At 41.7% G+C, this 14,876-nt stretch overlaps 1 protein-coding gene across 7 annotated transcripts in view; it reads right to left on the minus strand.

The window, feature by feature from the left end:
* Nucleotides 1–14,876, minus strand: part of TBC1D1 (TBC1 domain family member 1) — a 248,669-nt gene that overhangs the window by 108,979 nt on the left and 124,814 nt on the right. For all 7 annotated transcript variants that reach the window (XM_050790904.1, XM_050790905.1, XM_050790907.1 and 4 more), the window contains 4 exons: nucleotides 11,719–11,808; nucleotides 9,565–9,669; nucleotides 8,572–8,704; nucleotides 2,415–2,506 (listed from right to left, as the gene is read on the minus strand). In XM_050790904.1, coding sequence (XP_050646861.1) covers nucleotides 2,415–2,506; nucleotides 8,572–8,704; nucleotides 9,565–9,669; nucleotides 11,719–11,808 — 420 coding nt within the window. The remainder of the gene's footprint in view (nucleotides 1–2,414; nucleotides 2,507–8,571; nucleotides 8,705–9,564; nucleotides 9,670–11,718; nucleotides 11,809–14,876) is intronic.

Below are 14,876 nucleotides of genomic sequence, written 5' to 3' on the forward strand. Positions count from 1 at the left end.
GGTTTCGTGGCCAGGCGTGGTGGCTCACACCTGTAATCCCAGCACTTCGGGAGGCTGAGGCGGGCAGATCACGAGGTCAGGAGATGGAGACCATCCTGGCTAACATGGTGAAACCCCACCTCCTGAACCCAGGAGGCGGAGCTTGCAGTGAGCCGAGATTATGCGACTGCACTCTGGCCTGGGCCACAAAGCAAGATTCAGTCTCAAAAAAAAAAAAAAAGAAAGAAAAGAAAGATGGTTTCTTAAAGTGACTGGACAGCTCTAGAACAGTAAGCGAGCCAGCATTAGATGAAAAAGGCCCCAGCTTGAATTGTAAATGCATTAACAATCAGAAGCGTATTGTCCATTTTTGAATTCCAAATGCAAATCACATTATATTTGTCTAAGAGTATTGTGTACTTAGAACTCTAAAGATCTTTTAAGAAAAAACAAAGTAGCATGTCTCAAGTTGATTCAAAAGAAAACAAGAAAATGTAAAGACAAGTGAAAATTGTGAAAATTACCCTCTAGGCTATTTAAGACATGAAAAAACATCTTTCTATGCTCTCTTCCTACAGCATATGCCAATTCTACTGTAGAAGGAGAACAAGGGAATAAGACAAGACCTCTAACATGTGATTAAAATGAGAAAGATGGCCAGGCGTGGTGGCTCACACCTGTAATCCCAGCACTTTGGGAGACTGAGGAGGGCGGATCACAAGGTCAAGAGTTAAAGACCAGCCTGGCCAATATGGTGAAACCCCGTCTCTACTAAAAATATAAAAATTAGCAGAGTGTGGTGGTAGTAGGTGCCTGAAATCTCAGCTACTCGAAAAGCTGAGGCAGGAGAATCGCTTGAATCTGGGAAGCGGAGGTTGCAGTGAGCCAAGATTGCACCATTGCACTCTGGCTCTGGGTGACAGAGTGAGACTCTGCTTCAAAAAAAAAAGAGAGAGAGAGAGAGACAATCCTTTCATTTTTTTACACTAACAGAAAGCAGATCGTGGATCCTAGTATAGTATTTTCCCAGTAAGGAGGGAAAAGCACTTAAACCCACCCAGTTGCTAGCTGTCTTGTTTAATGGTTCCTCTATTTACAGAATCTGCTGCCTGCCCCGCAAAAGGAGATATTTATTCTTTGTTTTGATATGCTTCCCTCCCTAAAAAAGTGCCAGGGAGCCATCAAAAATGGCCCTCGGCTAAAGCAGACATGAAATTTTGGATGACCTCATTAAAGATTCATAATGAACAGGCTACAGGCATGCCAGCACACACAGCATGGTCTCCCCGAGATACATTGCATCTAAATGCAAGGGCAAGAGCTAGCTTCCAAGTTTACTGCAGAAAGCCGATGAGCTTGAATTTTGTTTTGTTTTTGTAGGTTTGATATATTATCGGGTTCCAAGTAGACAGCATGACCTAAATTTATTTTCAAAAATGAAAAGAAAAAATGGTGTGGGGGGAAAGAAGGAACAATTCTGTTCAAGCTCATGAACCAAATGTTGTCTCATTCGACTGCCACACTTAGGGCTGAAATCCTAAGCAGGAAGGGGCGGGCAGAGGTTTCCCAGGGAACAGATGAGTGCATGTAGACCAGAGGTCAGACCTTCTGTCTCCCAGACTAAGGCGCTTTCCATTTTATAATTTCCTCTCTCTTATGCTAACATTTAGTTTAAGGAAGAAGCTTGTCTGTTTCAGTTAGTTTTACTATCTAAGCTAAGGCCTGATGGGAATCTGCAATTCTGACCTGGACCCTCTATGGGACTGTGAAAGCTTAAGCCAAGCAGGTCCAACATGTGGCCCAGGACAGCTCTCAATATAGTCCAACACAAATTCATAAGCGCTTTTAAAACATTACGAGATGTTGGGCCTGGCGCGGTGGCTCACACCTATAATCCCAGTACTTCGGGAGGCCAAGGCGGGCGGATCACGAGGTCAGGAATTCAAGACTAGCCTGACCAACATGGTGAAAGCCTGTCTCAACTAAAAACACAAAAATTAGCCGGGCGTGGTGGCGCGCCTGTAGTCCCAGCTACTCAGGAAGCTGATGCAGGAGAATTACTTGAACCCGGGAGGCGGAGATCGCCGTGAGCCCGGATCGTGCCATGGCACTCCAGCCTGGGCAACAGAGCAAGACTCTGTTATACAAACAAATAAACAAACACCATTGATATTTTGTGTGTGTGCGTGATTTTTGTTTTTTTTTTAAGCTCATCAGCTATCGTTACTGTCTTTTATGTGTGGTCCAGGACAATCCTTCTTCTTCCAATGTGGCCCAGGGAAGCCAAAAGATTGGACACCCCAGAAACCAAGACGAACTCAAGGCACCTTACCCCAGGCTGGGACAACACTGGTTTGCTATTTTGTATACATAGCATTTCCCAGGTAAGCTGCCTGCCTTTTCTTTCCTTCTAGAAATTAGTAACTGTACTGTACCTGAACCTCTTCAAAAATAGTCGCCTGCTCCTGATTGGTTAATGTTGTCAGGTGCTTTTGCAGTTCTAGTTTTGTTTTGGAAGAATTCATTCCTATTAAGAGAAAAAAAAAGAGGCATGAAAAAACTCTATGCAAAAGTTGTGAGATAGGAAGTTAACCTCTTCCACACACATCCCCTTCACATTCTCTTCCACTTCAGACTTTCAAGGTTTTATGGAAAAAAAAAAAAAATTTATTATTATTTTTTTTGACATGGAATCCCACTCTGTCACCCAGGCTGGATTGCAGTGGTGCAATCATGGCTCACCGAAGCCTCGACCTCCCCAGGCTCAAGCAATCCTTCCACTTCAGCCTCCCCAGTACCCGGGACTACAGGTACATGCCACCATGCCCGGCTAATTTTTGTATTTTTAGTAGAGACGAGGTTTCGCCATGTTACCCAGGCTGGTCTCGAACTCCTGAGCTCAAGCAATACGCCCACCTCAGCCTCCTAAAGTGCTGGGATTACAGGCGTGAGCCACTATGCTTGGTGTGGAAATTTTCATCGAAAATAGTGTTGCTGTTATCTTTGTCATCATCTTCTAAACGAGCTCTGATGCACTGGACACTGAATAATAGGCGTTAAGCTTGCACCATTTAATTCTCAAAACAATCTGATGAAGAGGATGCTATTACCCCCAGTTTACAGCTAAGAAAACTAAGACCCAGAGAGCTTATGTCATTTCCACAGACCACTTATTTGTACTCTACCTCAGGATTGTGAGGCTCCAAATTACTTTCTCCCTGTTAAAATACCTCACATAATCAGAAACTTCTCCTCAGAAAATGATAAATTCTTGTGTTGATACGTAAACCTGACAACTTTTTCTTAGGGAAAAACAACTCCTATTCTGTTGGAAAACTGACGCACATTTCTCCATCACAGAAAACTGATGCATGTGGCTCACAATTTTTCTTACACCATCACATGCTTATTAATAACTTAATGAACATTACATTTAATTAATGTTACAAAGGGTTTTGAGGAAAAGTTATAAAAATAAAGTCATTACATCATTTTAGTACCCATTAGAACCTGGTATTTCAAGAAGTTCCTTCCCCACACAAATACGGCTCAGAGCCTGCTCTGCCTTTTCGTGGTGTCCAGTGATAAACGTCACACATGATGAGAAGGTTGATAATGAAAGAATATGCTGACCCAACTGCCATGAAAAGAAAAAAACTGCACGGGTTATTTTTCTTCCAAGGGCAGCTCTCACCTCACCCACCTGGCACTGTCTTCTCATCCCACCAGGGTGGCCCTGAGGCAGAGGCCTGGCCAAGGCTCTGGGCTGGAGAACAGTGTGCGAGGCACCTACATCACTACGGATGGCCGGGAGGGAAATCTGCTGGGCCAGGGGCTTGTCTGTAAGGACTTGGAAACCATGCCTTCGTTTTGCAGACGGTTTTGCTGATGCCCAGAGAAGCCAGGCGACTTGTGAAAGGCCAGGAGGCCCATCAGCAGCCAAGTCTGCCCAAAGCCACGGCTCCTCCCCTCCCACGGCAGCCGAGGCAGATCCCACAACCTCTCAGTAGAGTGGGACTGTGGCAGAGGCGGCTGCCCTATCACACTGTTACAGCCATCTCTGCTTCCAGAAAGACATTCTTTTTCCCTTTTTTTAACCCAAGAAAACCCTGAGGCCACCGTAGAAATAATATTTAAGTGACTGCCAAGCCATTTCACTTAACACTTTATGTGCATTATTTCATTTCACCCTAAAATGAATACTAGAAATGGGCCTTTTTTTTTTTTTTTAAGTAATCCCAGTGCCCACTGAAGAAACTGAGGCACATCGAAGTCAAGTATTTTGTCCAAGGTCATCAGCTAAGTAAGTTGCCTCCAGCAACCAAACCCTTAACTGCTCCACTGCCCTCCCTGACTAGCAGAGCCAAGTCGCCTGACACTCAGGTGACTGCAATACAAGAGTGAGCTCAGAGGTGGGTTAAAGTGCAGGAAGGACAGCGCCTTCGTCAAAGTGCAATGCAGGCAGTCACTCTTTCAGCAAGCTGTCAGGTCACATGAAGCCAGGGAAACAGACAAGGCTTTACTGTATCAACTACTTAAATGCTGACGCGAAACAGAGTTAAGATTTATGAATCAAATAAGCGCGAAGTCATCATGCACTAAAAATCTCCCCCACATATGGAGGACATCTCTGACAGTCAAAGTATCATATTTTGGAAAAACGATATTGTTTCATGAAACATTCAGATGTGGGGAATAGACGAATAAATGCCAAGGCCTAAGAAGAGTTAGACTAACTAGACGCTCTGCCAATCTCAGGTGAAATCACGAAATGCAGCCTAGTCGTGGCTTCGGCAGCTGTGAAGCAATTCTCTGAGCAGTTTCACCCTGTCTGCAGGATGCCTAACTCATGAGGTCCTTCCGGCCCCATCTCTAAACAGCCAGCCTGCCTAGGTGCGAGCTCCTCCCCCAGGGATTCTCACACAGCTAGCGCCTCCTGGGTGGTTTCTGTACACCCACTGAAAGCACCCTTCAGTTCCACACTGAACGCGTCTCCTCAGAGAGGCCCAGCTGATGCCAAAATGGCTTATGGAGGGGAATGGGAAGCAAGGACTGAAGCAGAAAAAGGTAACCAGCGTCAAGGGGGTTTCCAAACTACAACCCCTCCGGGCTCCGCTGGTCAGTGAGGCCGCCTCCCTGCCGGTGCAGAAACGGCCCTTGTTAGAGGGAGCGGTGATGAATGACTGTGTTTTACTGAAGGAAAATTTGCTCTGAGAGCAAAAGAAAATCTTAGTTCAACTAATTTTTTTAATGAAAGCATAATTCAGTCTAGTAATTCCCAAAATGCTCCTCTTTTAAAATAAGCAAAATACTATATAAATACCACTGAGTTGTATATGGGTCAAACACAGAACTGGGTAGAGCTGCACTTCTGATGTGTCGCATGTTAAGAGTAGAGTGCAGCGTAATCAACATGAACAGCGTTACTGATTCTATTCTGTAGATTCTGGGGGATGACTTGACTACACTTACTAAGAAAACACACTCTTTAAGTCTTTGTGTGGCCACATCACTAGTCCTCTCCACAGTTTTACAGAGTTATTGATCAGACCATATAACTTCCTGCTAGAACTACTCTTACACCAATATACAATGAGTTTGAATAAGCCACTTCATTCTACTTATTAGGAATACAACAACAAAAAGCAAGGAACCGTAAAACTGTTTATGTAATAACTAGCACTTCTTCTAATAACGTGCCCTCTACACTTTTAGAAATGAGTTCCATCACGTAGGTAAAACATACCCCCACCAGACTTCTAATTGTACTATTTAAGAATGTTCTGGCATTAGTAGAGTTTTGTGCCTTGGTTGGATTTTATCAGGTGAAAAATGGATCAAATGATTAATTCCAAAACGACAGCAGCAAAATCTACCCTGATCAAACTTTTGAGCTGTAACTTTCTGAAAGCTAAGCCAGACCAAAGAAAGATTTATCAAGGGGAGCGCTGGAAGCATTCCAGTTCCTGCAGATCGTGATCTGCTTTATCTTCAAGGCCAAAGTCATTGCTGGCTTTTCAATAAGCTCTTAAGGGGCATTTCTGTCATCATTTACCTTATCTTGACAACCACTAAGGAAAGAGTTAGTGATCCTCTTGGTTGGGAACTCTCGTTAAAGCAAACGTTTTCTTGTTCCCAGATATATTTTGTGTAATGTCAGCAAATAGTAACAACGTGGAAAACACAGTTGAATATATTAATCATCTTTCTTCATTTTAAAGAGCACTGTAATGCCACAAATGACCCTTCCCAGACCTTAAGATGTCAACTGTTAATTTATCTTATTTAAAAAGGGAAACCAGATACCACTTCACATCTATCTGGACGGCTTTCATCAAAAACAAAACAAAACAAAAACAGAAAGTAGCACATTTTGGCAAGGATGTAAAAGAACTGGGGTCCTTACCCATTGCCAGTGGGATTGTAAAATGGTGTGGCCACTGTGAAACAATACGGCAGTTCCTCAAAAAAATTAAACATAAAATTACCACATACCCTAGCAGTTTCATTTCTGGATATACATCCAAAAGAATTGAAAGCAGGAACTTCAACAGGTATTTGCACATCAGCATTCACAGCAGCTTTATTCATACAATAGTCAAAAGATGGAAGGACCCCAAATGTCCATGGACGAGTAAATGGATCAACAAAACGTGCTACACGCTTTTGGAATGGAATACTATTCAGCCTTAAAAAGGCATGAAATTCAGACAACGTTACGGTTCACATGAATCTGGAAAACATTATGCTAAGTGAAATAAACCAGAAACAAGAAGATAAATATTTTATGACTTTGCTTATATGAAGTTACCTAGAAACAGAACGGATGTTGCCAGAGATTGAGAAGGAGCAGAGCTGGCATTTAACGAGTTTCAGTTCTGGAAGATGAAAAAGTTCTGGAGATGCTGGTGGTGAGGACTGCATAACAATGTGAATGGACTTAATGCCACTGAAGGGTACGCTTACAAAAAGGTTACAATGGTAAATTTTGTGTTACATATATTTTTACTATAATTTTTTTAAAAAGGAAAATTGGACCTAAAAGCAATGTTGTCTTTACAAAATTATAGCTTATAATAAACATTCCTTTTTTTTTTTTGAGACATCTCGCTCTGTCACCTAGGCTGGGAGTGCAGTGGCACAATCTCGGCTCACTGCAACCTCCGTCTCCCGGCCTCAAACGATTCTCCTGCCTCAGCCTCCCAAGTAGCTGGAATTACAGGCACACGCCACCACGCCCAGCTAATTTCTGTATTTTCAGTAGAGACGGTGTTTCACCATGTTGCCCAGGCTGGTCTTGAACTCCTGACCTCAGGTGATCCACCCGCCTCGGCCTCCCAAAGTGCAGGGATTACAGGTGTATAATAAACATTCTCCAAACATGAGAAATGATCAAATTTTTGTTTTCTTTTCACAATAACATGGGTTGTTTAAATCATGTGACCTCCACAAGTCACAAAAAAAATTTTTGAAATCCTCCCATAAACAGAACAAAAACACAAAACCAAGAACAGAGAGGTGAAAAGTTTTCACCTTCCAGACGCCCTCAGATAAACATATTACCACTCCTTTTCACTGTCACCTGGTTCTGTCCTCTCCCCTTGCCCCTCCCTGCAGTCCCAGAGACAGAGACTCTCACTTCCTGCCTCAGGTGGACTCCCCACTCTTGTTCAAAAGGAACCCCCTCCATTCCATTCAGATTCATTTGGCCCCTCCCGCCCCTTGGGCTCTGAATTCACTCAAACCTCTCCAGTTCTGAAAAAGGCAAAGTTAGCTGCAATCCCCAGGTCTTCCCCCAGTATGGCCTTCTCCTGGAAATGCTTGGTGGCAGGTAACAGGGCTTTACCACCTGGGGTGAATCATGGGCTCACGATACACTAGTTTATTCCTAGACATCTCTAATCCTCAATTTACTTATCTGCAATATGTGCAAAATAAATAGTCCCTTTTCCTCCCACAAATGTGGTGAGGATTAAATAGATAACAGAAAGCACCTAATATATTTCCTGGCAGATCTTATTCAATACACATTAGCTACAAATCATAACATTTATTAGTTTCTTCCTAAGCCAGGTTTCTAGAAGTACTATTCAATACTAATAGTCACGTTTCTTTTATTTCTTCCCATTTGCTCCTCAACTGCAACCTGTTTTGTGCTACCTCGTCTCCATTCAAACTGTACTAGCAGCGGTTACTAATGACCTTGTAATGGAGAAACCGGTACAAGTTCCTTAGTTTTTATCTTTCTAGAGATCTCTGCAGTGGCCAGTATGACTAACCACTCACATAATCTTGATAAACACTAGGCAACTGGTTTGGTAACCTGTTTCCCTAACTCCTCCTCCACCTTCAGAATACCCTGGAGGGAGGTGGCAGAAGAGGGTTCTGGGTTCTTATCTTTGTATCACCAGCATCCGGCACAATTCCTGACACACAAAAGACACCCACTGCACGCTGAGAGTCCACCTACAATCACTGTGACTAACACAAGCCTCTGTTAGGCAGAATCTTCCAACAGATGAGTATCACCTAAAGTTCTCCAGGGACCTTTAACTCCCACTGTGTTCACGCTGGAAAAGGTCCCCTACTCACCCTCTATCCTCTCGCAGAGCTTGTGCAGGCCCTGCAGGGGGCAGCCCTCACACAGCTGGGCTGGCGCCTTAGCCGTCTGCTGCACTGCGGCCACTGTGAAAGCCTGTTTCAGGGTCATCATAATTTCGTCCACCTAATCAAAGAGAAGAGAAGTTGTAGCCACCAAAAAGTCAACTTGAAATTAGCTGGACTGAGATGTCAGATAATCTATGGAAAAGACTTTTTAAGCTTTTAAGAGTTTTCTGTACTACTCTTCACAGTTTGACAGATAATAATTGGAATAACGGCTAGGATTACAGTCTGAAAATACTACAAGGATGCTCAAAGCTCTCAAAGCAGGTAAGGTAAATGATATGGTTTGGCTGTGTCGTAGCTCCCATAATTCCCACATGGGAGGGACCCAGTGGGAGGTAATTGAATCATGGGGGTGGGTCTTTCCTGTGCTGTTCTCATGATAGTGAATAAATCTCACGAGATCTGATGGTTTTATAAAGGGCAGTTCCCCTGCACAGGCTCTCTTGCCTGCTGCCATGTAAGACGTGCCTTTGCTCCTCCTTCACCTTCTGCCATGATTGTGAGGCCTCCCCAGCCATGTGGAACTGTGTCCATTAAACCTCTTTCCTTTATAAATTACCCAGTATCAGATATGTCTTTATTAGCAGTGTGAGAACAGACTGATACAGTAAAAACTAAAAATACAAACTACTGAGAAAAAAGGCAAACTCCTTTGATCAGACATCTAAAATGACACTGTAAAATGCTAGACCAGAGGGTGACACTGAGCAAGTTCTTCTGAAATAAAAAATATAAAATGCACACCCAATTAAGCTTCAGATGTGTATTAGCTACTTACTAAATAGTCATAAGTAAATAACTAAAGACAAATAATGATATGTCAATGACTATCTGGTTTTCCTAAGGACAGAAAAATGAGTGGAGCTAAAATTCCTTGTAAAGAAGGTTCCAAGGTAAGAATTGCTTGTCCTCTCTCACCAGAGCCTCATTTGTGCACTGAAACACGTAACAGACAAAATGAAAGCCGCCACCTCCAGAAGACTCCCGGCAGATAAATCCAAAGTGGTCCACATGTCTGATGCCCTGTCCAAGGGAGAGAATGAGATGTTCAGGTGTATCCAGAAGACGCACCATCATCAGAAATGCACCTCAAGATTTACATAGCACAATTTTATTTTACTTTTTATTATTTTTTTGAGACAGAGTTTCACTCTTTTTGCCCAGGCTTGTGTACAATGGCGCAATCTCAGCTCACTGAAACCTCTGCCTCCAGGGTTCAAGTGATTCTCGTGCCTCGGCCTCCTGAGTAGCTGGGATTACAGGCGCCCACCACCACACCCAGCTAATTTTTGTATTTTTAGTAGATATAGTGTTTCACCATGTTGGTCTCAAACTCCTGACCTCAGGTGATCCACCCACCTCAACCTCCCAAAGTGCTAGGATTACAGGCGTGAGCCACTGCGCCTGGCCTAGAGAGCACACTTTTAAAGAGCACTAGAAAATTACTATTTTCTCTGATATTTTAAAATTTCAAAAAGTCTAAAAACATCTCAATAAAGGTGGTTTACTAGAATGTTCCTTTGATTACCCCCACAACAATAAGAGAACTAAGATCTGAAAATTCAAGTTTTCGTGCTCATTTTAGTATTCGATTGTTGTTTCGTTTGAGACCTAGGTATTAAAGAACAAAAACCACTCAAAAAATCAAAGGCAGACCAGAGATTCATGAATAAACACAACTACGCACATACACACATGTACGTGCATGCATGCACACACACCTAAAGGTTAAAAAAAGATTTAAAATATATTTGTACTCCTAAAATAAATAGGTAAATATTGAAGTGAACTGGAATAAAGAAAGAGTCAAAAATTATATGCATGCAGAGCAGAGGAGCTTTTAAACATATTAGGCCAAGGCTCTACCATAGAATCATAAGAGCTATTTTTAATAAATATTAATATGTAAACATGTTTTAAAATCATCAGCTATCAGAGGCACCTTAATACAGATAAAACATCTGCCATAAATATTAATACATCAATGTATTCTGAAAGCATCAGCATGCAGAGATGTGCGTGCTGATAGCTTAATGTTCAGGTAATCATATAAACTTGTAAGCTATACTCTTTTGGAAATGATAAACATTTAACATTAATATTCAACAGAAACAGCAGCAAATCAGGATAAAAACTCTATGGGTAATCTTACTTTCAGGCCAAATATTTTCCAATAAATGAGCAATCATCGACATGCTTTGCCATCTCAATTAATACTCTCCAATAGCAAGTTAAGCATAAGCTAGAGGCTACAACTTAAGGAAATATGATTTAGAAAAGCTTTTTCTTTGTCAATGGTTCCCTATTTAATCTATAAAGAACATTCTTTATTTTCACATTTTGCAGAAAAGTCCCTTTTGAATATTTAAGTAGATCACATTATAAATCAACACTGACATTTTCATATTTTATCAATTATGAAAACGAAAAATCCAGAGTTTAAAAAAAATAAGCAAACATAACCTTAAGTGATCTCGTATTTGTTAGGAAGATCCTGAGTAAAACTGACACAGCTAATCTTAATTGATAGATTCTTCCAAAATCTCTCTATGAAACAAACACCTGGAAGATTATCAAGAAAAAAGTTTTCAAGTAGACACTGTACTTTGAGTAGAACATTCTCAAAGATAAGCACTATCTATATTTGAAGGGAGAAGAAATACTGATAATTGGTACCCAAAAAGTTATAAATTTTTGTAAAGCAGAAATATATCTAATAAAAAGACACTTGTATGAAATGTGTAAATATATATGTGTAATATGCACAAAGACACATACACATGCATCTGGAAGTCATGACTGTGGACCATTACTACCAATAACTGAGAAAATTAAAAGTAGATCTATTTTGTCCATTAGTGTTGCTAAGAGCAAATTTCTTAATTTCAAAATTATATTCATAATTTACTTTAACATACCAAAGCAAAGAAGAAAAGCGAAACACAAATCAAGTACAGTACTTAGAAAACATACACCCTGTAACCTTTAGCATTTCTGTTACATGACAGATATTACAGAAATCCATTTTAAAATTCCATTGCAATTGAATTTTAAAAACCCATCTCCATTTACCTGAGAGCAAAAGGATATCTCCTTAAAATTTTTCTCCAATGCTATTTTTTTGGTGTCAGGACTGATGAGGTAAACTTCAGACTGGCCAATCTTAAAAGACAAACAAAAAAAAATCTAGCTTTTCAAACTTTCTCATTTTATGACCTATAAAAATAAAGAATAAAAGGGGCAAGCTCCTATAAAATTCTGACTCTATCACTGTAGAAATCATTTCAAAGGTTCCCTCTTATCCTCTGGACTTCAGGTCACACTGGACATCTGTTAGTGCCTTCACCTACATAAGACAGCAGTCTTCCTTGAGATGAAAGAACCGGATATCCAAAAGTTAGCAACAGGCCTCAAGATCCACACATCCCCTAAAAACTGAGGTCTTCACATAAGTGAACCTTCCAGAAAACAGAATCTACTCTTTGAAAGCTTCCAAGATACTTTGGAAATGATTTTTACTGACAAGTCTTTTTAAATTGTTGTTAAAATAATCTACCATTTGTATAGTACATATTACATGTGAGGCATTCACATACACTAGTGACCGGACCTTTTCAAGTTAGAGTATGAGCATCAATTACAATCCTCTTACTGCCTTGGGACATGCTAATAGACACGCATTTTAGGAGACTGCTGTGTTGCAATACTCATCCTACTGTGTGTGCACATGCCCCTGCAAGCTATGAAAGCCTGCCTTTTAGACTCCATGTCTCCGAAGCGCTAAGCTTCTTGGGTTTCAGTGTATGTTGGTTTCTATAGCTCTAGTTTCTCCTCAGGACCAATAAGTCAGTGGTCACATCCTGATGCTGCCACTCTAACCCCCAGATCCATCTCCTCCTCTAAACACTCTATGTTTTGATGTTAAAGACAAACCAGATACACAAGCTTGTTAGAAACTGGGGTGTAAGTCAAAGGGAATTATATTCTCAGTGAGGGAGCCCAAGAAACGTGCATTCTGTTTGGGGCATGGACTTTGCACTCTGAATTGTTTTTGCACACTTACTGTTTCTGAACTGTATTTCAGCCAGTAGAGAGTGGCAGGTAGCCTTTTACTCTCATCCTTCCATGGAGACCAAGGATGATGAAAAACTAATTCATTTTTAACATGCAACATCTTTCTAAATTAGACTGTGTCTCTCTCTAGAGTAGGAGCCAACACAATATCCTCCTTATTTGTAAACAACCAATAAATACCTATTTGGAGTATGTTTAGCCTCTTTACAAGTCACTGTCTTTACCTACATAGTGAAGATAGTCCTTACTTGTTTTTAAAAATAACCTTTGAAAATCTCATAAGGTGAGAGGCTCCAAGACATGATTATTTGGCTGTGGCTGGGTTGTAAAGAGCAAGTCAGAATCTAAAGTTGGGTGGGGCTCCTGAGATCCCTCTCCTTCCCCATAGGATCCAAAGGATTATACATCCCATTAATTTGACTTTCTGCATGTCTGTCCCTTCCACTCCCACTGCACTTCACAACCCTACTATCTCTCACCTGGACTACCACAACAGCTTCACTCCCCTCCCCACCCTACTCTTGCCCTCCCCCAAGTATCCTGGCTCTGTAGCCAAAGATATTTCACACTGTGTTTTAAAGCATGCAGTGACTGCCCACTCCTTTCAGGATAAAAACCAAACCCTGACCGAGACCCATAAAGTTGTGCCTAATGAACATAACTTTCGTGGGGCTGCCTCCAGCCCCAGCCCCATCTCTACGCACCATCCTTCCTTGTTTTCAGTGCAGCCATCCGGACTTATTTCTCACCCAACAGGTGTCTACAGAGCACAGCTGTGCTCTAGGCACTAGCAACAACAACAGTGAACAGAGACATGAAAATCCATGCCCTCTTGAAGCCTATCTTCTTGGGGGCATGTGGGACATAAAATGTTTTACTTGTTTATTTGTAATTGTATCAAATGGTAAAAGTGCTATGGAGAAAAATAAAGCAAAAAACCTGGAAGTGAGGTTGCTACTGGCCTTACTGATACAATTATTCCTCCATGTCAACATTTCAGCAGAGACCTAGAGGAAGCAAGAGGAGGTAAGACGGCAACAACTGAGGGAAGAATGCTAAGCAAAGGGGGCACTCAGGCCTCCGGGATTCTCCAGGCACCAGGCGCCATCCCTGCCTTTAGGACCTTCTCATCTGCTGCTCTGTGAGCCCAGAAGACCTTCCCAGGTGGCCACAACGAAACCTTATGTTAGGTGAAAATCACTTTCTCAAAGAAGCCTTTCCCGATTACCCTGGGAAATGCTCTCAGGCATCCTGTACCTCTCCTCCACAGCATTTACCACAATTATAATCAGATAATTATTTGTGCACTCAGTTGCCTGTCTCCTTTACTGGAATCTAAATTCCACGTGGGCAGAGACCATACTCGTCTTGTTCACGGTTGCATTTCCAGCATGTGGCAAGGGACGTTAGCACAGCAGTCAGTTAGTACTTATAAATAAATGCAGGAGGCAGCTTTCTCAATGTCACCAAGGAAGTTTTTTTAAAACACACAGATCACAAATTAAAGCACAAATCTGACGACTCTTTTCGGTACACTAGATTAATGGTCAAAAGATGGAAACCTCAGCCCTATTTACCCTTGGGTGCACCCGCTTGGTTTTAAACCTGCACACATCCACACTCCACTAACCTAGGTAGCCGGGTTTTTACCCCCTGGCCATCTCACTTGTGTCCTGAATTAGACACAAAAAGGGGACTTTATATTTAAGGTAATTTTGTTCTCTACAGAATGTCAGTCAGCATTAAGCCAAAGAGGAGGCCAAGGAAAAAACTAGCTCCTCCATTGTCGGAGACCGGCTCACTGCTGGGACAGCTCCACACCTCATCCATTCAGACCGGGGGGACTCCCAGGGAGGGCACGCCCACTCAGAAGAGCCCAGGTCAGCATGGAACCAGGAACCCCACCCGCCTGGGACAGCCACCGCCACCCCCATCCAGTCCTTTTCTAGCATTTGGCTGTCAATGTAACTTTTTTTCTTATTTAAAAAAAAAAAAAAAAAAGCAAGCAATTGGCTAAATTAACATTTCATTTTGGGTATGAATTTCAAATATAATGTCACAAAGCCACTCATCCTGATTAGCAAAGGGTAAACGTTTCATAAATAAAAATATTAATAGTAGAGAGGGTGCTTTCCAACTAAAAGATTCTGTTGAAA

This window comes from Macaca thibetana, chromosome 5, assembly GCF_024542745.1.
Source record: "Macaca thibetana thibetana isolate TM-01 chromosome 5, ASM2454274v1, whole genome shotgun sequence".
Taxonomy (NCBI): Eukaryota; Metazoa; Chordata; class Mammalia; order Primates; family Cercopithecidae; genus Macaca; species Macaca thibetana.